The 22,499-nt window shown below is 40.6% G+C and overlaps 1 protein-coding gene across 4 annotated transcripts in view; it reads left to right on the forward strand.

Moving 5' to 3' along the window:
• Positions 1-22,499, forward strand: part of SMOC1 (SPARC related modular calcium binding 1) — a 128,221-nt gene that overhangs the window by 73,265 nt on the left and 32,457 nt on the right. For 3 of the 4 annotated variants that reach the window (XM_061611151.1, XM_061611152.1, XM_061611155.1), the window contains exons 6-7: positions 3,534-3,623; positions 8,768-8,848. In XM_061611151.1, the coding sequence (XP_061467135.1) occupies positions 3,534-3,623; positions 8,768-8,848 (171 nt within the window). The remainder of the gene's footprint in view (positions 1-3,533; positions 3,624-8,767; positions 8,849-22,499) is intronic. The other variant, XM_061611154.1, reaches the window with a different exon arrangement.

Below are 22,499 nucleotides of genomic sequence, written 5' to 3' on the forward strand. Positions count from 1 at the left end.
CCAAAATTGAGGAAGTGTTTTGTACTGGTCAATCAAGACATTTCAGTATTACACCTGCAAAACTAACTGCAAATAATATCTATCCCACTTGTGTCCTGTGCACATATGTATACAAGTACTCCTGTATGTAGTGTATCCATGTATACTACAAATGTTTAATAATATATATATATATGATGAAATTAGAAAATATTCTCAACATTTCATATTATGTGCAGATTTTAAAAATATATTAAGAGTCCTTTAGAGAAACCTAATGTCCTGGTCCCCCCCCCCAATACATTTGTTCAAAAAAATTCTTAAAACTATTCAGTACTGATTTATTTATTGGCAAATAAATTTCTGAAATAAATATTTCTAATGAAGGAATGAGCATGTGAAACTGCCTTATGCTGAGGCCCAAACCTGAACTTTGGACAAGCTTTGGGAAAGGAACAAAATTCACTGGTAGAGCACCTTCCTTGCATACAGAAAGTCGTTGGCTCATTCTGCAGGTGGGGTTGGGAATGTCCCTTGCCTGAAATCTTAGAGAGCCGCTCTAGTTAGTGTAGACAATAATGAGCTAGATATACTAATGATCAGACAATTTCCTTGTTGCTAATAGGCTTGAATTGAAAAGTGATTCGATTCGATTCAATTTCGGTTTATTGCATTCAGCCATAGACCATTGGAAAATACAACAATTTTAACAATTAAAACAACATAGAATTAAAATAGGCCAAGATACAGAAGTGCAGAAATACTCAAAGAATATTATGATTCTGCATATGAGCCACATGCGACTTCTTGGCCACCAACACAAGATCGGCTGCAATGTCGTCAATTTAACAGTAACAGTTACAGTTAAAACAACATGCAAATAAAATGAGCCAAAGTACAGAAATAAGAAAGTGCTCAGGAGATTTTATATTTCTGAATATGGGTCGCCCGCACCTTCCTGGCAACCAACGCAAAGTTGGCTACGGCTAACGTCACGTGATTCTGATTATCACATAAAAGCTCTACGACCTGTTCCTGGGTGGATTTATCCGACGAGGTGTAAATATGATGGGCCAAGAATTTCTGTCTAGGCACATCATACAATGGGCAATTTAACAAATAATGAACAATGTCTTCCACTTGTTGAATATACAGAAACTAATGGGATTGCAGTTCTATTTTTCCCAGTCAGCAATTGTTATCCAACATCAGCCCCATTCTAAAGAAACTTAGTTGACCCAAATGATGTTGAAATGTTTGAGATCCTTTGGCAAATACTTGCTGATTATAAAAAATGTATTTGTCAGTAATTAAAATCAGAAACCTAAGAACATTCTAAACAACTTGGAAATTGTTAAGTTCAGCTTTTTCTGCAAGACAACAACTTTAGCCTAATTGATTTCAAGAGGTGCAGCTTTTAATTGCAACTGACTTTCTCTGTATAATCACTGTTCAGTTTTAAGTATGTTTTCTCAGTTAACTGGCTAGTCATTATATTTCTTACTAAGTTGTATCAAAATTTCATTTTAAAATACATGATTAAACTTTAATAGTTGAATAGCTTACAGCACTGTTCCTGTACCTTCCTTGCCATTTTGACATTTGTCATCTTTAGCCATATATTTCTTCCTTCATCTCCTTCCTGTTCTTTTTATGGGGAATTATGTATGTTGGATGGAGCAAGGATACTATTTCCCCTGTTTTTGGAAACTCTGCGTTTAGACACATCTAGAAATTCCGCATTGGTAGCTAAACAGTTGATGAAAACTGGGCAGGAGTTTTGTTTAACTTTTGCATAGCACTGCAACATATTATACTATGGTTTGTAACTGAGATTTTCTTTCTATATATCTTGTGTCAGGGCATGAGGACACAGAACATGTGACAAGGTATTTAAAGCCACAATATGATGTAAATATCCCCAAATTCCCATTATTACACTGGTTTTTATATGCATACATGACCCAGCTTATTGGACAAACTAATGCTTTTTTATGGTTTTATTTTTCATATGGTAACTTTTTCCCATTCTTATAGCATATAATACTAGTAGAGGAGGTAAATAGTGGCTACCTTTCATTGATCGTATGTGTGTCTGAACTGGTGGTATGTGTGTCTGAACTGGAAAGCTCAAACAGTGGACAAACTCTAGATCCAAACTCTTATGACCTGGAACTTTCTTTGAAATGAGCTTCTTGGGCTGTAAGCCTAGCATCCATGGATTGAAACACAGTCAAAACATGGCTCTGTCCCCATTTGCTTCATTCCGTGGCCAAAGTTCAACAGAGATTATTGTTCTTCGTGGTTTTAATTGGTTGTGGATTTTACTATGTTCAAGCATTTATGAGACATGTTTAATTGTTACCTCTGAACTTGGAGAATTCAGAATGAGGGAGGACAATAAGAACACAGATACTCTTCTGTTATAACTATGTTGGTATTAGAAATTTGCCAGTGTAAACAGTAGAAATAATATACCATTGTGGTGATTGCAACCTAATTTCTTTGAAATATGTTGTGATGCCAGATTCCATGCTGATCAGTTTCAGAAAATAAGATGTTTCAATAATAACAAAAAAGACAAAAAGGAAATATTTAGAAGGCTTACCGCTTTGCCAATGAATCCCTGAGTCTTGTTTACATGTGCATTGTTTACATGGTGTCCTTGTGCTGAAGAGGTGCTGTGAATTCACTTTTTGTCACAGTGGGGTGTGACTATATCTGTGAATATACTAACATATCGAGATTGTGACATCTCATTCCCCCAAACCTTCAAATTGTTATTTGTGCCACTTGATGGTGTGGTCAACACATCCAAAAAGCATGTCACCACCAGGGGTGTAGTCATCCAGGGTCTCAGGGGGGCTTACGTTTTTAGAAGCAAGGTCCCAGAAGGGTCTGTATGTTTCCAGCGTCCTATGAGACAATCAGCATGAAAGGGGAGAGTGTTAGCCGCCAATCAGAGTGAAAGGAGGTGAGTCAGCCACTGAGAAGACTCTTATCAGTAACTAACACACTCTTCTTTCATGCTCATTGGCTCCTAGGAACATCTCTTGTGGTTGGGGAAGGCATTAACAGGGATCTCATTCTCAACCCAGCAGCAAAAAAAGGAGGGGAGGGGGCGTGATGTGGCTGTGACTGTCATGAAGGGATCCTGCACTTCTGAATTTGCCACTATGCTACTGGTCACCACCATAAGAGTGATCAATGAATAGGGCCATACTCTATGAGATAAGCCCAACTGATCCAAAAGATGATCATTCTTCGTACCCAGTCATGCACACTTCAGAATACATCAGGAAAAGGAGAATGTTCTCTGGATTTAGTCACTGCAATGAATGTGACAGATGACACGTATTTTATATTTCTAAAAATGGTATTTAAAAAAAATATATGCTCTGATAGTTTGATCTTTAAGCTCCATAAAGTAATTTGTCTTTGTGTTTTCATTTTTATGCATGATCTTCTCTCTGATGGACTTGGCCGGGCCATGTAAAAATCCCAATCATTCAACAATACTGGAGAGTAGATAGTATTTATCTCAGTAATGGTAGTTTCTTTTCGATTCTTTTTAACTCTCAATTCAGATGATGGTTCGAAACCAACACCCACTATAGAGACCCAACCTGTTTTTGATGGAGAAGGTAAGAACCTCAGATTTTTTTTCCCTCACTTGATATGTGTGAACCCAGTATTTGTTGTCCCATAAGGAAAATGTAGTTGAGAATTTCAGTTGTGCTAAAGTGGTGACCAGTTTTGCAAAAATATGCTGTTCTTGTCTGGTCAACCCACAGCAACAGCATAATTAGGCAGAATTTCTGAACTAAACTAGTTATTATTATTTATTATTATTTATTATTTATTAAATTTATTAGTCGCCCATCTGGCTGGCTGTCCAGCCACTCTGGGCGACGTACAAAGTAAAAACATACAAATTCATTAAAACATTAAAAATCTCAACAATAATAATAAAACTTAACCCACCCCAAAAGCCTGCCTGAAGTTACATAAGAACGTAAGACGAGTCTGCTGGATCAGCCCAATGATCCATCTAGTCCAGCGTTACCCAACCTTTTTTGACCCAACACCCCCTTGCAAAATCTTTTTGTGCCTCAGATTAAGTATATGCCAATGCTTCCTATTCTTCCCTTAAAATATGAGTAATGCATAAAAGGTATTTTCAATGATTATTACTGATCGTTTTTATCATGCCTTTTTATTGCACTTAGATTACACATTGAATTCTTAGTATGATTTATTAATATACATACACAGTTATAGTTATAGAAAAGTAAATAAAATGAGATTTATTATAAAATACTAGTGTGATCCTTGAGCTTGATGAGTTTTGGCTAACTTCACAATATCTGGAGTATACTTGGATAGTAATAGTCTTATACTGTGTTACTTAACAACAAACTCATTCAGTTTACCGGCATTGTTTCGTTAAACAAGTTCATTTAAACATAACAGAAACAACGGGTAGCAAGTGTGTCCCATTCCTGAAGAAAACCAGCGAATAACTGACTGTCTGCATCACCCGTTTGCACACGGCACTCATCCGTTGGAAGAATGTGCCCTCCACCAATACACCCAGCTTATCAAACACTCTCTCGTGATTGGTTCCAACATCCCTCAAGACAGCATTGGAACGTTACCTAGTGCCGGGGCGTGGCTAATATCCCCATTCCTTGATATGACACTGGCCGCTACTCAGAATTTCTTTACTAAAGTGCACACACTATTTATAGTGTTATTTCCATGAATTGAGACTATTAAATACATTCTAACTGGCGACAAAACAGTTTAAAAATTAATGATTTGTATATTAAATAAAATTAAACTTAAATGCTTCAACTGTCGCATCAGACCGCCAAATTTCAACGCCCCCTAATGAACCCAAACGCCCCCCTAAAGTTTGTAGTCACACCAACGCCCCCCTGAAAGGCTGTAACACCCCCCAGGGGGGCACTGCCGCCCACGTTGGGAATCGCTGATCTAGTCCAATATCCTGTTCTCACAGTGGCCAACCAGTTGCCCATGGGAAGCCCACAAGCAGGACCTGAGTACAAGAGCACTCTCCCCTCCTGGTTTCCAGCAACTAGTATTTGGAAGCATACTGCCTCTGACTGTGGAGATAGAGCATAGCCATCAAGGCTAGTAGCCACTTACAGCCTTAGCCTCCATGAATTTGTCTAATCCTCTTTTAAAGCCATCCAAGTTGGTGGCTATGACTGCCTCTTGTGGGAGCAAATTCCACAGTTTAACTGAACAAGTACTTTTTGTCTGTCCTGAATCTTCCAACATTCAGCTTCATTGGATATCCATGAGTTCTCGTGTTATGAGAGAGGGAGAAAAGCTTTTCTCTAGCCACTTTCTCCATGCCATGCATAATTTTATACACCTCTATCATGTCACCTCTGACGTGCCATTTCTCTACGCTAAAAAGCCCCAAGTGCTGCAACCTTTCCTCAGAGGGAAGTTGCTCCATCCCCTTTATCATTTTGGTTTCCCTTTTTTTGAATCTTTTCCAGCTCTACAATATCCTTTTTGAGGTGAAATGACCAGAACTGTACACAGTATTCTAAATGCGGGCACACCATAGATTTATATAACAGCATCATGATTTGAAACAAATGCTGATGAAAGTTAAAGAGGAAAGCACAAAGCAGAACTACAGCTGAACATCAGAAAGACTAAGTAATGACAACAGAAGATTTATGTAACTTTAAAACTGACAATGAGGACATTGAATTTGTCAAGGATTATCAATTCCTCGGCACAGTCATTAACCAAAATGGAGACAATAGTCAAGAAATCAGAAGAAGGCTAGGACTGGGGAGGACAGCTATGAGAGAACTAGAAAAGGTCCTCAAATGCAAAGATGTATCACTGAACACTGAAGTCAGGATCATTCAGACCATGGTATTCCCAATCTCTATGTATGGATGTGAAAGTTGGACAGTGAAAAAAGCGGGTAAGAGAAAAAACTCATTTGAAATGTGGTGTTGGAGGAGAGCTTTGCGCATACCATGGACTGCAAAAAAGACAAAAAATTGGGTGTTAGAACAAATTAAACCAGAACTATCACTAGAAGCTAAAATGATGAAACTGAGGTTATCATACTTTGGACACATCATGAGAAGACATGATTCACTAGAAAAGAGAATAATGCTGGGAAAAACAGAAGGGAGTAGAAGAAGAGGAAAGCCAAACAAGAGATGGATTAATTCCATAAAGGAAGCCACAGACCTGAACTTACAAGATCTAAACAGGGTGGTTCACGACAGGTGCTGTTGGAGGTCACTGATTCATAGGGTCGCCATAAGTCGTAATCGACTTGAAGGCACATAACAACAACATCATATATCAGTAGTTTTATTTTCAACACCTTTCCTAAAGATCCCTAGCATGGAATTTGCCTGTTTCACAGCTATGGCACACTGGGTCAACACCTTCATCAAGATATCTACTACAACTCCAAGTCAGTCACTGCCACTTCAGACTCCACAAGCGTGTATGTGAAATTAAGATTTTTTGCTCCAATATGCATAGGTTTACATTTGTTTACATTGAATTGTATTTGTCATTTTACCAGCCATTCACTCAGTTTGGAGAGCCCCCTTGGAGCCCTTTACAATCCCTTTTTGTTTGAACAACCCTCAGCAATTTAGTATCATCAGCAAACTTTGCCAACTAGTTATACGTCATCATAGTTCTGTGCTACCATTATTATCTGCTGCTTTGAAAACCAGGTTTTGTTAACTGGAACACCTTCCAAACCCCGCTTGAAGTTAGCCTAGAAAAACTGAGTGACTTGCTCTTGTTCCCAAATGGAATCTACATGTTGTGAAGCAAGTCCAAATTACTTGACATGATGTACTCTGGTTTTAATCATTGTTGTCCTCTTTCCTCTAAGTAATGCTTTTCTTTTCTTTTCACTGTGCAAATTACAGTTGCAAAGAGTTTTGATGTAAATAACTTTTTCTAATCCACCACCCCAAAGTAAATTGTTGCTTTCATACTTTTCCTTTTTTACATATGTAAAGGAAGGATACTGTTCCCTTAGACATCTTTGACTGCTATGTTTTATTATGCACTCTATTTTTATTTTAATGTTCAGTCCATAATAAATTTGTTAATCTTTAAGGTGCTACAAGGTTCTTTGTTGGTCTTGCTCCAAGAGACTACATGGTTATGCCTTTGGAAATTGTCAGAATATTTTTGGCTTTTATTTATTTACAAATATTTATATACCACTTTATATAGGACCTTATGGACGTTCCTGCTCCCCCGCCCTCATTAATTGCCTCAAAGTCCTTGCATCACTTTACCACATGGTATCAGGGGAACACTAGTGACTCGAAAACATGGAAGTGGATATTGGGTTATATTTGCATAGAACGTGGGATTAGACCCTCATTTTTCATTTTTGTAGGTTTTCAAGCAATGCCCTAATTAAAAAACAGCTGCCATGATTGAACAAATCATAGCAGTGCTGTATTTATTTATTTAGCATCTATATTTGTAGGCTACCTTGTAACAAAACGTTTTCAGGATAGTTTACAAGTTTAAAAAATCAAGTAAAATAAGATGCAGCTTTAAAACAAACTCCAAATTAAGATCAAAAGCAAAGAGTGGAGAACAAACATAAGTCATAAAATGGATTTTAAAAGCTACAGCATGATTTAACAGGGCTGAGAAAATAAAAAAAGCCCTTTGCCTCATGCCGAAAGGACTTTCAGGTAGCCTCTCTTAGGAGGGCATTTCATAACCAGGGTGCCCCTACTGAAAAGGCCCTTTTCACTCACTGTCACCTGCTGTTGATGGCACTGGTTGTCACAAACAATGCCTCTAGCAGCCCTGTGCCCTCTGAGATGCTCATGTTTGGGCTGCTGTTACATTTAAATTACAACTCCAGGCTTTCATTAATCCACAAGTAAATTGATCAAAGCTTGGACTCCATAGTCTGTGAGAAAAAGGCAAATTTGTTTTATTTTCTGAAACAAAATCTTCATATGATGCAGGAAATGAAAAATTAACTATTGAAGACATCATTTTCCCGTTAAAACTCTGGGATCCAAAGCATCGCATGCTGCATCCCATTTTTGTGCAAAGGGACTTTTAGCTCCACAGTTTCAGCAGCAGCAGTAGCTCTTCCCCCACAAACCCTCTGATGGGGGGGAGACCTCTAGAACTGGTTCTCCATAAAGTGTGAGGAGTTGCCATTGGAAGAGCTTTGTGCTGATGCACTGGGGAGTTGATTGCATCCTGGCCAATGAACAGTAGCTTTCCTTTTTTATATCTTAATTTTTTCAAGTTTATCTTGTATTCTTCAGTATATTTAAATTGGACTTCAACGAAAGGTTTTATAATGTGCACATTTGATTAACTTAATTGGCGGGAGAGCAATGAAACCCCACTCACGCTTCCCCACCGGCCACTACTCTTCAAAGGCAAGTTGTCAACTAAAAATGGTTTAATGAGTTGAAAGCCCATGAGACACCTAATATTTGGGAAGAACAACAGCAACAACAACGAAAAGTCAGCGGTGTGTGCATGGGGAGATGATGACACAATCGGACAGCAAATACAAAAGGACTAAAAGGAACCCTCAAAAGTCAGAATTCCAGAAATTAGATGGGACCCTGGAGAAAATGTCACTTCATTAAGGAAAAAATATTTATTTCATTGGTAAATCTCTTATCATAAGGAGTTGAAGCCTATTAAGTGGCACTGTTTAATTAAGTACATGGTTTTTTTTAAGACACCTGTTCTTCTTTTCCAGAGATAACAGCTCCCACCCTTTGGATTAAGCACTTGGTCATCAAAGATTCTAAACTGAACAGTTCTAGTATGAAAAATTCAGGTAATGCTTGTTTTTTAAAGAGGGAATAAAGTTTAGTCTGTGGTTATAATTTTTTTCCGCTATACCTTTATTTACTTTCTTGTAATTATTGGGTAGTATGCTAATGGTGTCCCTTTGCTGTAGGATGAGAAGGAATCACCCAAAACCGTCTCCCTCGCCATTCTGCAAATGGATGCTTTTTGTCAGCAGAGGGACACCAGTTCAACACCACCCATAGTTTTATAACTCAGTTTAATCAATTATTTCATAGAATCCAGTGTCACAACTAGGAAAACTCTTGCAAGTGATGGAAGCTTTTATTTTCCTTTCTTTCCAAAGGTTTTTTTCACTGTTAATCGAGTGATGGCTTTATGGTCTGACGGTTTGAAAATTCTTTCACATGCACTCAAAAAGGCAGTCTAGATAGATGTGATGGACAGATGAGTGGGTTTAGCTAAAATAAATATATGCTGAACAAAGTTGATCTGTACTTCATAATCTTCTCTCATTATCAGATAAGGTCACGTTTAATCTCTCAAAAGTTTTACCTGCCCTGATTCCTGATTCTACTTGTATAATAGTCTTTGCATCTGAGACAAGGAGAAACTCCCAGTTCTAAAGGCTAAATTCAGGATAAAAAGCTGAACAGTTGATCAGATCTCCTTGGACAGGACAAGGAGCAATTAAGTATATTGTTGTTGTTGTCATTGTCATTGTTATTATATTTCTTACCTGCTGTTCACTATAATGTCCCTGGCTAGGTTACAGAAATTAAACAATACAATATTAAAATCAGTGTAAAACAAACTACAGTAAGGAAAATATGGTGGGCCTTAAAACATATTTATCTAAAATTTCAGAGGCCAGGGTAAAGAGATGTGTCTTCAGCATGAGATGGAAATTACATTATGAAGGTGCTAGATGCACCTCCGTGGGGAGAGAATTCCATAACATGGTGTGCTATAGAGAATGATGTCCTATCCTGAGCTGCCACCTCCCAAACTTCTGAGGGTGATGGAACTACTAACAAGGCTCCCTCTGCCAGTCTTAACACCAAGAGGACTTGTAGTGAAGGAAGTGGTCTTTCCGATATTTGGATCCTAAGTCTAATCACATACTAGTAGTGTCTTTATTCTCCTGCCAGCCTCTTAAGTATCTTAGGGCACATTAGTGAACTGCTAGTGCTACTCATTCATTACAGGGCCATTTTAAAGGCAATGTCCGAAAAGGTGGTGGTTTTCCAAGAGAATAGATCAAATACAGAAGGCATCTTTTCAGCAAGGGACTGTGTGGTAGCTCCCTTGCTACACAGCGTGGGGTTTGCTCAGAAACCTTTGTACTACAAAGTTATTTAGTATTGGGTAAAGAGAGATTCCAACCATGCAGTCAGCCTACACTGTCAACCTTTTAAGAAAACCACAGAATGATGCAATGAGTGGATAAATGGAAATATAAACAGCGCTAGGAAAGCCAGCAGTAGCTGTCAAGTAAATACTTTGCAGTGACTAGTGGTCTGTAGATGACGTTATTTGAAAGAAGGAATGAGCAATCTATTAAGGTCAGCAGCTGAAGATAGGTTTGTATGTGTGTGTGCTTTTTCTTAAAATCAAGCCATCCTTGGCATCCGGAAATTATCCGGGCACCTTTTATAATTTAAATATTCAACAGGCAGATAACTTCTACTATAATGTGAACAAAATCCAGATATTACTGTAGTATGAAAGTTATTTGGTTCAGTAACATTATGGCACCTCATGTAGATGTTTTTGTCCTTCAGCCATCCTGTGATCTCTTTGCTATCTTCTGGACTTGCCTAAAGAAAATAAAGGAAAGTTCACATAATGCTACTTGCTTGGGCTTAACTGTACGTGTGACCCTGCATGCAGAGCCAGCACCAGACTTCAGCAGGCCCATAATCTTCGGTGATGGCAGATGCACACATGCAGCATGCTAGCATGTTGATGCAGGAGGTGGGGCAGCCAGGCCTATTTAAGTCTGCACTGGCTGCTTGGGGGTGTGTGTTTCCTGGTAGGGTACAGCTGATGCTCTGCAATCCAAGCCAGGGCTGGGTCACGGAGCGTGGGGTCCACCCTCCCAGCCCCAGTTGCAGGGGCCTTTCTGAGCTGCAGGGACCCTTGGGCCTGTGCCCTACCTGGCTGCCTGCTGGCACCATTCCTATCTGCATAGGAGTCATGCTGTCTAGGGCTTGCTTGCCACATGCCCAGGTCTATATCCAGAAACATTAACAAGATGTTACACAGTCTTCCCCAGATCAACAGGGTTAGGTTAAACTCCCCAACTCCAAAATTAGCATATAAAAACAAGTAATATAATATATCTGGTGAGTGGGCCTGAATAATGTTATTCTGGTGGGCTAGGGGAAAATGATGATGGCACTAATTGCAATGGGTTGTAATGATGCAAACAGCTCAGCAGTGGAAGGATTAGCAAGCACTTTGTAGGACAGGAATGGGGAACATTTTCTGGCTGTTGGGTCAGATCCTTACCTCCCCACCCCTGCCGAGTCAAATTTGACAGGCGTCACTGTGACATCAGGTGATGTGGCGCTATGAAGCCCCTGTTGTCAGGACTTGAAAATTCTGGACAGGGCTGTTTGAAAAGTCCTGTTGAAAACAGCCCCATCACCTCAGAGGTTCAAAGAGCAGCACAGGGCTGTTTGCTAAAGGGCTTTCAAACAGCCCTGCTCGGTGCTTTGAACCTCTGGTTTTTAGAGGTTCAAGGAACAGCACTGGGAGAAAGAAGCAGTTTCAATGGATGTTGAAACAGATTTTTCCCCCTTTCATTTTAACAGTGGTTTCAATGGGCCCTCTTTCTTTCTTTCTTTCTTTCTTTCTTTCTTTCTTTCTTTCTTTCTTTCTTTCTTTCTTTCTTTCTTTCTATATTGCCCTCTCGCAGTACATCAGGGAAGTGTACAGCAACATAAAGACATTTTGGAAAAGACAACACAATCATTAAAATGACTGGCTACTCAAAAAACATTTTAAACAGATGCATAGGCCTGTTGGTAGGAAAAATGTTCAAGAGAAGCCTGAAAGTCTTGTTGCACATTCATATTTTAGTCATGAAAATGACAGTAGTTTGAAGCAGAAGGGTTAAAACAACAAGCAGATAGATTATATGCTTTCATGAGTATATTGGGTTTGCAAAAATCAATTTAATTTTGTGGAAAAGAGAGGATATTATTTTATAAGGATACAGATTATTTGGCCCAAAGAGAATAAGACATAGAAACTTCAAATTCTAGAGAATGCAGTACCATCAGAATTCCAAATGCTCACTTTTGTAAGCAGCTTTGCAATGACTGTCAGAATGCTTATTGGAAGTGATGGAAAAAAACAATATTTGATCCTTTAAAAAAAATGGAACTGGCATGCTGTCTCCCTGGTGAATGTAAGTTTTAAGTTGACTTGTCTGGAGGCAGGTATGGCTGAAGCAAAGGAAGGAGTGATGGAAGAGGCTAAGCCCTTCCAGACAGCTGGCAAACAAAGTAATAAATAACATGCCACTGGGAATCAGTTAATCTAACCTTATGAAAAGGTGCAAAGTATACAACTGGGAAAAATAACACTATAATAATCAGCATGCAATCATAGGTGCTAAAACCATATGCAGCTAGATAAATAAATGAGGTTCGCTTCTGCTGCCATGTGATAAATCACTCACAAAGAATTCAGTCTCTCTCCTACCTCCAAAGAAAGAAAACAAATTACTCCAAGCACAAAGTCATAACGGCAAACCCCACAGCTGCTGTTAAGATACACAGGGACAGGAAGGGAAAGTGAGAGAAAAAGAAGCGAGGTGGCAGGGGAGGGAGGTGTCACAAAATGTTAGAATGAAATGTCAAAGCACTTTAGTGGGAGCCCATTGAATGAAAACAAAAATGATCAAATTCCTTAGTCACTGTGGATAGTGTAATTCAAATAAACACTGGTTGACTTGCTGCAAGAGTCTCGGGTATGCCCTGGAGGCTTTTGCTTCTATATCCCAGGTGTGGGTGGGTGGGCTGTGTAGTTATATGGTGAGACAAATGCACTGCTTCTTTTCTCCAAAACATTTGTCTTATTTCATATGTTCTGGAGCTGAGCTCCGGAATTTAAAATAGGTTTTGTGGCTGAGCCCTGATTAAAGTGAAGCTGTGTAATTAATTTACTAGGTTTATAATGGAGGTTTGAGAGTGTCGAAGAAGCGGAAAGCAATACTGTTCAAGAGTCTAGACCAAGAGGCTAGACTCCTAGCAGGGTCACCCAAGGTGGAATGGTCAAAGCTGAGGCACCAGACTAGGATACAACCAGACTCAGAGGAAGGCAATGGTAAACCACCTCTGAATACCTCTTACCATGAAAACCCTATGAACAGAGTATCCAAAATGCAACATGAGATAGTGCTTGAAGATATCCAAGTTAGATGGCACTCATCAAACTACTGGGGAAGAACAACGGACAAGTATGAGTAGCGCTGTGACTAATGATGCAACTGGGTCAAAGCAAAAGGAAGCCCAGAGGCTGATATGCACAGATGCAAAAGGAAAGTCTGGAGTTGTACAGCATTCACAATTGGAACATGGAATGTGAGAAGCATGAACCAGGGAAAGTTATAAATTGTCAAGCAAGAAACCCAGAGAGGGAAGGACTCCTATAGTGACTGTTTGATGCAGGTCTGGTGAAATCTTTTGGGAAGGTTTGTAATGTCAACATTGCAATACTTGGTGTAAGTGAATTAAAATGGATTCGAATGGGACACTTTCAATCAGGCAACTACAATTTTTTTATGCAGGAAATGATAAATTAAGAAGAAACGGGGTTGCTTTAATAGTGAGAAGTGATGTAGCAAAAGCAGTTAGAAGCTATAACGCAAGGTCTGAGTGAGTGATATCGATGAGACATAATGGGAAACCTATTAACATAACCATCATCCAAGTCTATGCTCCAATGGCAAACACAGAAGAAGAGGAAATGGAGATATTTAAGTAGAAGTACAGGAAGAAATTGATCACACACCAAAACAGGATGCTCTGATAATCATGGGGAACTCAAATGCAAAAGTAGGGATCAGAGAAGAACTAGAAATTGTGGGAAAATGGGGCTTAGGAGATAGAAATGAAGCAGGAGAGAGACTTACTGAATTCTGTGAAGCCAATAATTTGTTTCTTGCAAACACATTTTTTGAACAACCAAAAAGACAACTGTACACGGGGACATCATCAAATGGTCAATATAGGAATCAAATGGACTGCGAGAAAGACAAATCTAGACGCTAAAATAATGAAACTGAGGTTATCACACTTTGGATACATAATGAGAAGACATGATTCACTAGAGAAGACAATGCTGGGAAAAACTGAAGGGGGTAGAAAAAGAAGAAGGCCAAACAAGATATGAATTGACCATAAAGGAAATTGACCATATCCATAAAGGAAGCCACAGACCTGAACTTACAAGATCTGAACAGGGTGGTTTACAAAAGATGCTATTGGAGGTTGCTGATTCATAGACTTGCTATAAGTCGTAATCGACTTGAAGGCACATAACACACACAGTGAGACATTACTAGATTTTAAAAAAAGAGAATATTTGAAACTGGGATGTTTTCCATTAGAAAGTCTCTGACCTGCTACTCCATATGATCTCTGTTGGGTGTCAGGCAAGGCTGGTGCCAGGGTTTGGCATTGTTGAGTACATGCTGTGAAACCCACATCCAGCCAGAAGCATGTAGTGATCCCCAGAGATGCTGTTGCTACCTGTTCATGTGTCCTCTTCACTTGTCCTGTGCAAGCATATAGGTGATGAAAAGGACGAGGAGGAGAAGCCATAGCTCCTGATTGCTCAGGACATGAATCTCTCTGTACAACTACTTTTCTGCGTTCAAGAATAAGCTCTTCAGGGACACAAATGACTGGGAGAAATATTGTTCTTGTGGCAGGGGACCCTGGCTCTATTCTACTAGAGTACAGGCTGCTATCAGTCCACTAGAGCTGCCCCAGAAATGAGAACATTTACCAAATATACAGAAGCACAGCATTTAAGCCTAGGTAGTGGAGTATCCTAAGGTACCCAGAAAGGAGTAACAGAGATGAGACCAGGGTTTTTTTTGGTAGTAGCAGCATTGAGACATACTTCACTGAAAGAGGAAAAGGCAAATTCCTGAAGGTTTGTGCAAGAAGATAGCAAGAAAGAGCTATGGGAGACAGAGCCGCCCCTAGGCACCGGGAAGCGGGGAAGCTTTGGGGGGGCACGCTTGGTGATCTGCTCACCAGCTGGCCCCTCCCTGCCTGCTTGCCTTCGCCATGCCAGGCAGGGCGCAGTGCTTGCTCACTCTCTTTCTCTCCGCCCGGGACGGGCTCGCTCGCCTGCCTGCCTGCCCGCCTGCCTGCCCGCCTACCATGCCGAAGCCGCCACCGCCACCACCGCTCCTGCTGCGGTCAGTGAGCGGTAGCTGCCCCAGGGACAGCAAGCTGGGCCGGCAGTTCCAGGACTGGTGCCTGCGCACCTACAGTGACTCAGCCAAGACCAAGATGATGACCTGGAGCAAATGTGGCGGCACCCCCAACTATGCTTTTGCCCCGGGCCCCGCACATGCTAAGGGAGCGCCTGATGGGAGAGAGTGATGAGACAACAGTGAGCCAAGAGTGACCTATGCAATGTTGCTTCAGCGTTGGGGTGGGAGGAAGATAGAAGATAGGCTGGAGATGGAGAGACAATGGATGGGATTTGAGGAAGATATTGCAGTTACTTATGTATCTGTCTTTATGATATGTCCAAAAATGCATCAAAGGAAGGGGGAGTGAGGTTCCTCAGCAGCAGGGCAAATAAAAGAAAACTGGAAGAGTAGGCATTACTCTTCCATACTAAAATAATAGCAAGCTTTTACTGGCAAGGATCTGTGGATGAAGGATGTGCAGAGATGGGCACCCATTAGGGTGCCAGGAAGACTGCTCTCCTGAAATCTCTCACTGACTTCAGGGTTCCAAGACCAGTTATAGTCTTAGATAGACAACCCCAGCAAAAGACTGGATGAAAGACGTGCAGATGAAGAAAAGGGGAATAAGATTGTCTGCCCTTCTTGACAAAGAAGGATGGGGGAGATGCTTGATTCTAGGCAAATGTGTTTGAATAGTGATTGGAAGGTCACACAAGAGTTTAGGGTTCTCAATAGCCAATTGAGAAGTGGTTGTCAATTGATTTAATTTAGGAAGCAGAGGAGATTTGGTTTCAGCATGTCCAAGAATTCCCAGGTTAGCATATAGAGAGCTGGGACATTCTTTTCCACTTCAATAGAAGGTATTAACTGGAACTGCAAATGCACTCTGTCTAAATTTTTTACAAAATTGACATTTTTGAGTCAAGGCGATGGTGTGAGGACTGAAAATGGATGTGAGTTGATGCTGTGTGGTAAAAGCATCCTGCCCAAGCCCTCCCTCCACAATCTGGATCTTGCAAATAAAACCAAGAAATCGAACTGCATTTTGCAACATTTTTTCCTCCTCTGGGGTTTTTGTAGAGGTATAGAAACTGAAATTAAGTCAAAACATTTGTTCTTCTAGAGATTGTAGTTGGAAACATCAAAAGATCTTAAAAAATAAAACTGTGTTTTTTTGAAAAGGGGAATATTTCAGTTATCACCTATCCAACCCTAGATGGTCTGTCATGAGAAGTGCAGGTGTTCTTGTGTAAAAGAAGTGAGGATAGAAAGACACTTATGCATATACTCCTTCCAGTGTTTGCTCAGCTGGTGTTGTGCTCCTAAATGTAAAGAGGAGGTTTTGCTCTTCCCCTCACCTGATGCTTCCGTGATTTGCAGGCTTGCGGGGGAGGGGGAATGCCTGCTTCCCACTCTAAAGATCTGTTAGACGCTGAACACGTTTAGTGCCTTTTTGTTCTTTGGTAGGGAAGGGACAATGTTTACATTGTCAGAAGAGATATAAAACCTCTTATCTCTGCTGAGTGCTTGATGTGTGGATACAGATCTCCAGTTTGAATGTCCTGGCTTAATATTTTACACCTGATGTGCTGTTGTCAGAGAGAAGAGTCGTTTTAATGCCCAAGATGGAAAAACCAAATGGTGCCACACAAGATAGTAACATTTTAATTATGAACTAAGTAAGTCATAAAGGGCAATTTATACATTTATTTAAGAGTCCCACCCCCCAAATCTACCCTTTGTGATGTCAAACCTCACCCTCTGTAATGTTGATAATAATATTTCAGAATGGTCTGGAAACTGCAGCAGGTGCAAAATGCGGTGGTGAGACTGGTCACTGCGGCAGGGTATCACCAACATGTCACCCTGCTGCTGAAAGAATTGCACTGGCTACCTATTAGGTTCAAGGTTCCAGTTTTAGTGTACAAAGCCCTATACAGCTTGGGACTAGGATACCTGAAAGACCTTCTTATCCCTTATATACCCAGTCGATCACTGCGCTGTGCAAGTGAGGGCCTCCTGCAGATACCATCTTATCAGGAGGTCTTTTCTGTACATCACAGGAAATGGACCTTTATTGTAGTGGCACCCACCCTTTGGAATTCTCTCCCCTTAAATATTAGACAGGTGTCATCTGTGCTATCTTTTTGGCACCTCCTTGAAGACCTTCCTCTTTCAATAAGTCTTTTAAGTAGAGGCCTTATCCTAGTCTGGGTCTGTGTTGGAATTGCTTTTTAATATGTTTTTAAACCTTTTTTTAAAAAAGATGTTTTTAAAGCTTATAAAAATGTTTTTAGTTTTAATATTTTAATGGTTGTTTTGTTTTAATATATTTTAAAGTCTGTTTTTATGATGTGTTAAAGTGAGCTGGCATAGCACAGTGGGGAGGAGAGCCTTGCTGGGAGTCCAGAGTCTGTGAGTTCAAATCCCCGCTCGTGTCTCCTGGGTGTCAAGGGCCAGCTAAAGATCACCCTCACAGTGAGTGGCTCAGGAGTTATGTGCCCTGCCACCTGTGCAGCTGTGGGCAAGCTGCATAGTCCCAAAGAGCCTGGTTGCCCCTCAGCTGGCAGTTGCAGACAAGGAAGGGCCTGGCTTGTGCAGCTGTCACAAGCTGAGCAGGCCCTAGCCAGCTGGGGAGGACTAGCCTCAGAGGGAGGCAATGGTAAACCTCTGAATACCGCTTACCATGAAAACTCTATTCATAGGGTAGCCATAAGTAGGGATCTACTTGAAGGCAGTCCATTTTCAAAATGTTTTTAGTTCTTTTGTTTGCCACCCTGAGCTTCTACTGGGAGAAAGGGTGAGATATAAATCTAATAAATAAATAAAAATATTTCTTTGAAACAACAACAGAGTAATGTTTAACTTAGGCTGGGACTAAAATTAAGAAGAACATGTGGCTTCCACCAAAAACATCAGCCTGCTATATCCTCTTACCCACTCCCCTGTTAGTGTCTCTAAGCAATTTGTCTAATAAAAACAAAATGTACCATGTGGCATTTTTTTATTGGTGGTGTCTTTGTTCCTGTAAATGGCAGCCCATGCAACCACGTGGCAGTGATGAACCTTGCAGTGTGAAGTCATGTGGCACACTTACTTTTACTAGATACTACTGAGGAAGAAGGAAAGCTTCAGCTTTTGGAATCAGCCATGTGTCCTCTAATGACTAGCCCTGGTCTGAGAACTAAAACCAAACCAATACTTTAAAGTCAGTCTCAGGTATAACCATCAGAGCTTGGAAAAGTTACTTTTTTGAACTAGAACTCCCATCAGCCCAATCCAGTGGCCATGCTGGCTGGGGCTGATGGGAGTTGTAGTTCAAAAAAAGTAACTTTTCCAAGCTGTGGTTCAGTATTCTATTTTTCTTAAAGCTATAGTAGTTAATATCACACCTGGATATCAGCGTGTGTGGTTGTAATGAAATATAAAATACTAGTCCCTTACTTCAGCCGTTAAAAATTCTTAATTTTCTGAAAAGCCTGATTTATCTGAAACTATATCAGGTCTTTAAAGGGAACATATATTTATGGAGTATTTCTTGTTAAGGATCCTCCGTGGCGCAGAGTGGTAAGTGGCGGTAACGCAGCCGAAGCTCTGCTCACGGCCAGAGTTTGATTCCAACGGAAGGAGGAAGTCGAATCTCCGGTAAAAGGGGTCGAGGTTCACTCAGCCTTCCATCCATCCGTGGATGGATTGGTAAAATGAGTACCCGGCATACGCTGGGGGGTAAAGAAAGGCCGGGGAAGGAACTGGCAATCCCACCCCATATAGTCTGCCTAGTAAACGTCACAAGGCGTCACCCTAAGAGTTGGAAACAACTCGCACTACCTTTTTCTTGTTATGTGGCAGGGTCTCCATTGACTACCTCTCACTGCCCAGTGCCTGAATTATGTGCAAGGGCATAGCTACGATTTAAGTGAAAGACTGATTAATCACCTATGTAAGGTGGCTGTGAATTGGCTATGTGACTGCACACTTGGGACTGTACACATGAGAACCAGAATTTTTTCCATATTTATGTTCTCTTGAAAATGTTGAATTATTTACGTATGCCAATTTTCACCCTGTTTGTCATGCTCTCATTTGATTGTATCGGACTTCTGCATAGACACAACCAGCTATAGTCATCCTGACTAGAATAACAGACTGTAGTGTGTCCTAGAATAACAGACTGCAGTGTGTCCTTATAGACTTCCATTCTCACTGAAGTAGCCTGTGGGGTTCTGTCAATGAAAACACTATAAGATAGCATGGGAAATTCAAACGATAATTCCTCACACACACATAATGATGGTATTGATAGGAAGGAAGCAGTCTTCAGACACTATACAGTAGAGAGTAGTTGATAGATTAGTGTTTTATTTTGACCTTTTATAGTCCTAATTCAGTGGTGAGGAACATCAGATGTTGCTGAACTAGAACTCCCATAATCCTTGATCCTTCCCCATCCCAGCCTTAAATGGTGTAGGCCACCGTTTCCCAGCTAGTGGGCCACCAGATGTTGTTGGACCACAATTCCCATCTTTCCTGACCATTGGCAATGCTGGCTGAGACTGATGGGAGTTGTGGTCCAACAACATCTGGCGGCCCACTAGTTGGGAAAGGCTGGTCTAGGCCCAGGATATGTTATAGACCACCTGTACTTGTATGACTGTACTTTAGGAACTTCTGTTAAGATCCTACTCAATGCGCCCTAAGGTCTGAAGTATTATCACAGTAATTCTGCTACAATGATTTGTGGAGTTTGGGAAATTCATTTGGAGTGCGGTACACAGTGAAATAGAAACAGCTTTTATTCTATAAACAAGAACTTAAAAGCAAATCCAGACATCACAATCTTTTTTAATGTGACTTCCTCTGATCCCTGTCTTTTCCATCTGTTTATGCCAGGCAAAACTGGACCATCTTTCTAATAGCTGGCTGCATCATAGGCTTCATGCCTTATCTTTAATCTTGAATGCATCCATAGGGAAATATGATCTATATGCTTCAGACTGCATGAACCTAGGACACACTCCTATGAATCAAAGTACATATTTCTCAAAAATATCTTAATAGGAAAAGCATCATTAACAAATAAACCATACTTATTGATGCTCTGCCTCGACCTCTTGACTTATAAAGTAGTCTGTGTCTTCAAAGAGACTAATCTGAAATATGATTTAAAGAGTTCAATGTTTGGGGGCTCAGTAGTTCAGATTGAAAGTCTTGCTTCTCCTGTTTCTTGTTGGGAAACATAATCAAGATTTTTAATCTCCCCAAAGGCCTCCCTCCCTCCATTCCTTCCTGCAGCAGCCGCAATAGTGTTGCTGTGTTGCTGGCCTGCTTTCCTGATGACTGTCAAAAATCACAGCAAAAAAACCCATGGGATAATGTGATAGTCTGATTCTTTGTAAAATGGTCACAGCTTTATTATCCTGGCCAATTTGTCACTCAGCACTTCCCTCCCCTCCCCTTCCAATATGCTGTACATTGTTCTTTTTTCATATTTTAAGGTATTCAACTAAATAATTATGTGAACAGAATGACTTCTACTTGTGCAATGGGACTCCTCCCCTGCGCTATCCTTAAACTGCTTTGGAGAGTTGGGGGAAAAGTCAGAACAAATTTAGGGAGTACATGGGGGGGGGAGTGGGAAAGAAGTTCAGTTCCACAAGGAGAAATCCTTGCACTGATGGAAAGTTCTCCTTAGTGCAACATTGAATACAACCCTTAGTCATTAATTTTCACACAGAGAAGAATTTTTTTATTTATTTAGAACAAAAAGTAATCAAAAATAGCAGCCCAGAGGGCCCCCTGAATAGTTCCTTCTTAGGCTGGGAGGGTGGTACAACCCAACCCTACTGCGGTACTTGGGGAGGGAACTCCCAGGCACCCCCCCATTACAGACAGCGTGGTCTTCAATAAACCCACATCACACCCCACCTACCTCTCTCACCAGTGTGAATGCTGTGCATGTGTGCCTGCCATCACCCAAGATGGTGATGGGAGCTTCCCCTAAGGGGCTAATACCCCCGCTGCCATCCTGGTTGATGGCAGGCATGCAGGCTAGGTGCTCATGTAATTTGGATGACACATGAGGTAGGTGGGGCACATGGGTGGGCTTATTAGCCCCGCACCATCTGTATGGGGGGGTATTGGGCTATGGTGCTGTGGGCTGAGTCATGCCTGGTGCCAGCCCTGTATTTATGTACTACCCTCTCATACAAATATCAGGGTAGTATACAGCAATATAAAAACATTAAAAAACCATACAAACTGTACAAAAACAGTTCCATTTTATTTCTCCTCTTTTTATGACCTAGAATTGCATTTTCCTAAACAGGTGTTCATTGATACTTCTTACAAAAGAAAACTCTGTCCTAAACCTCAGTGTGTATCTAGATATCATATGGGAAAAGCCTACCAATTTGTTCTCTTTTTACTCAAATAAAATACTGCCCCTTCCAGTTGTTCTGTCATTACACAGAAACAGGGGGGGAAATAATTTTAAAAGTGGGGAAGAAATGAACAGGAAGTAAGGAATTCTAATGGGATGGGAGAATGGGGGGCACTTCAGGAGGTGTTGGACTACATAAAATGAGGTTGCCAGACCCCAAGTTGTCCAGATGTTCAATAAATCTTTAATCCTACTGGAGTAAGATTCAAATGAGAAGCTAGCATAGATTTTAAGATCTGTCTACATGCCCTGAACACTCGATAGACAAAGCAGCTATTGCAATGTTCCTAGCCAGCCACAAACATACTCCACTGTCATTAATCATTTGGTCATCCAGAGTGATGAGGGCATGACATATCTTTGTTGCCCATCTCAGTGCCATTTCCTCTCTTGTCAAAACATTCTTAAACTCTCTAGTCCAGCATTTTAATTCTAAACTAGAAGGGCTTCACTTATAATTCTTGATGCACATCTTCAGAGAAGTGTTGGCATTCCTTTTCATACAAAGACATTTTAGTTCCTTCTTTTCAAAAGGCCTAATTCACACAAACAACAAATGAGATGGTAAACCAGTGTTTGGTCTGTGCCAGCTCAGACTGCAGGTGGGGACATGCATGAAATAACAGTATGCATACAAATAATTTCTTACACTTAGAAAACTAGCATGACCGGTAGTAGAGTTTCAGCATTCATCCATGTGATTTCCAACATGCAATCATCTTATTTATGTATTTAAAATATTTTTATTCTGCCTGTCATGTAAGCATCTCCAGGCAGGGTACAATACAAAATGCA

Source organism: Rhineura floridana, chromosome 2 (assembly GCF_030035675.1).
Source record: "Rhineura floridana isolate rRhiFlo1 chromosome 2, rRhiFlo1.hap2, whole genome shotgun sequence".
Classification (NCBI taxonomy): Eukaryota; Metazoa; Chordata; class Lepidosauria; order Squamata; family Rhineuridae; genus Rhineura; species Rhineura floridana.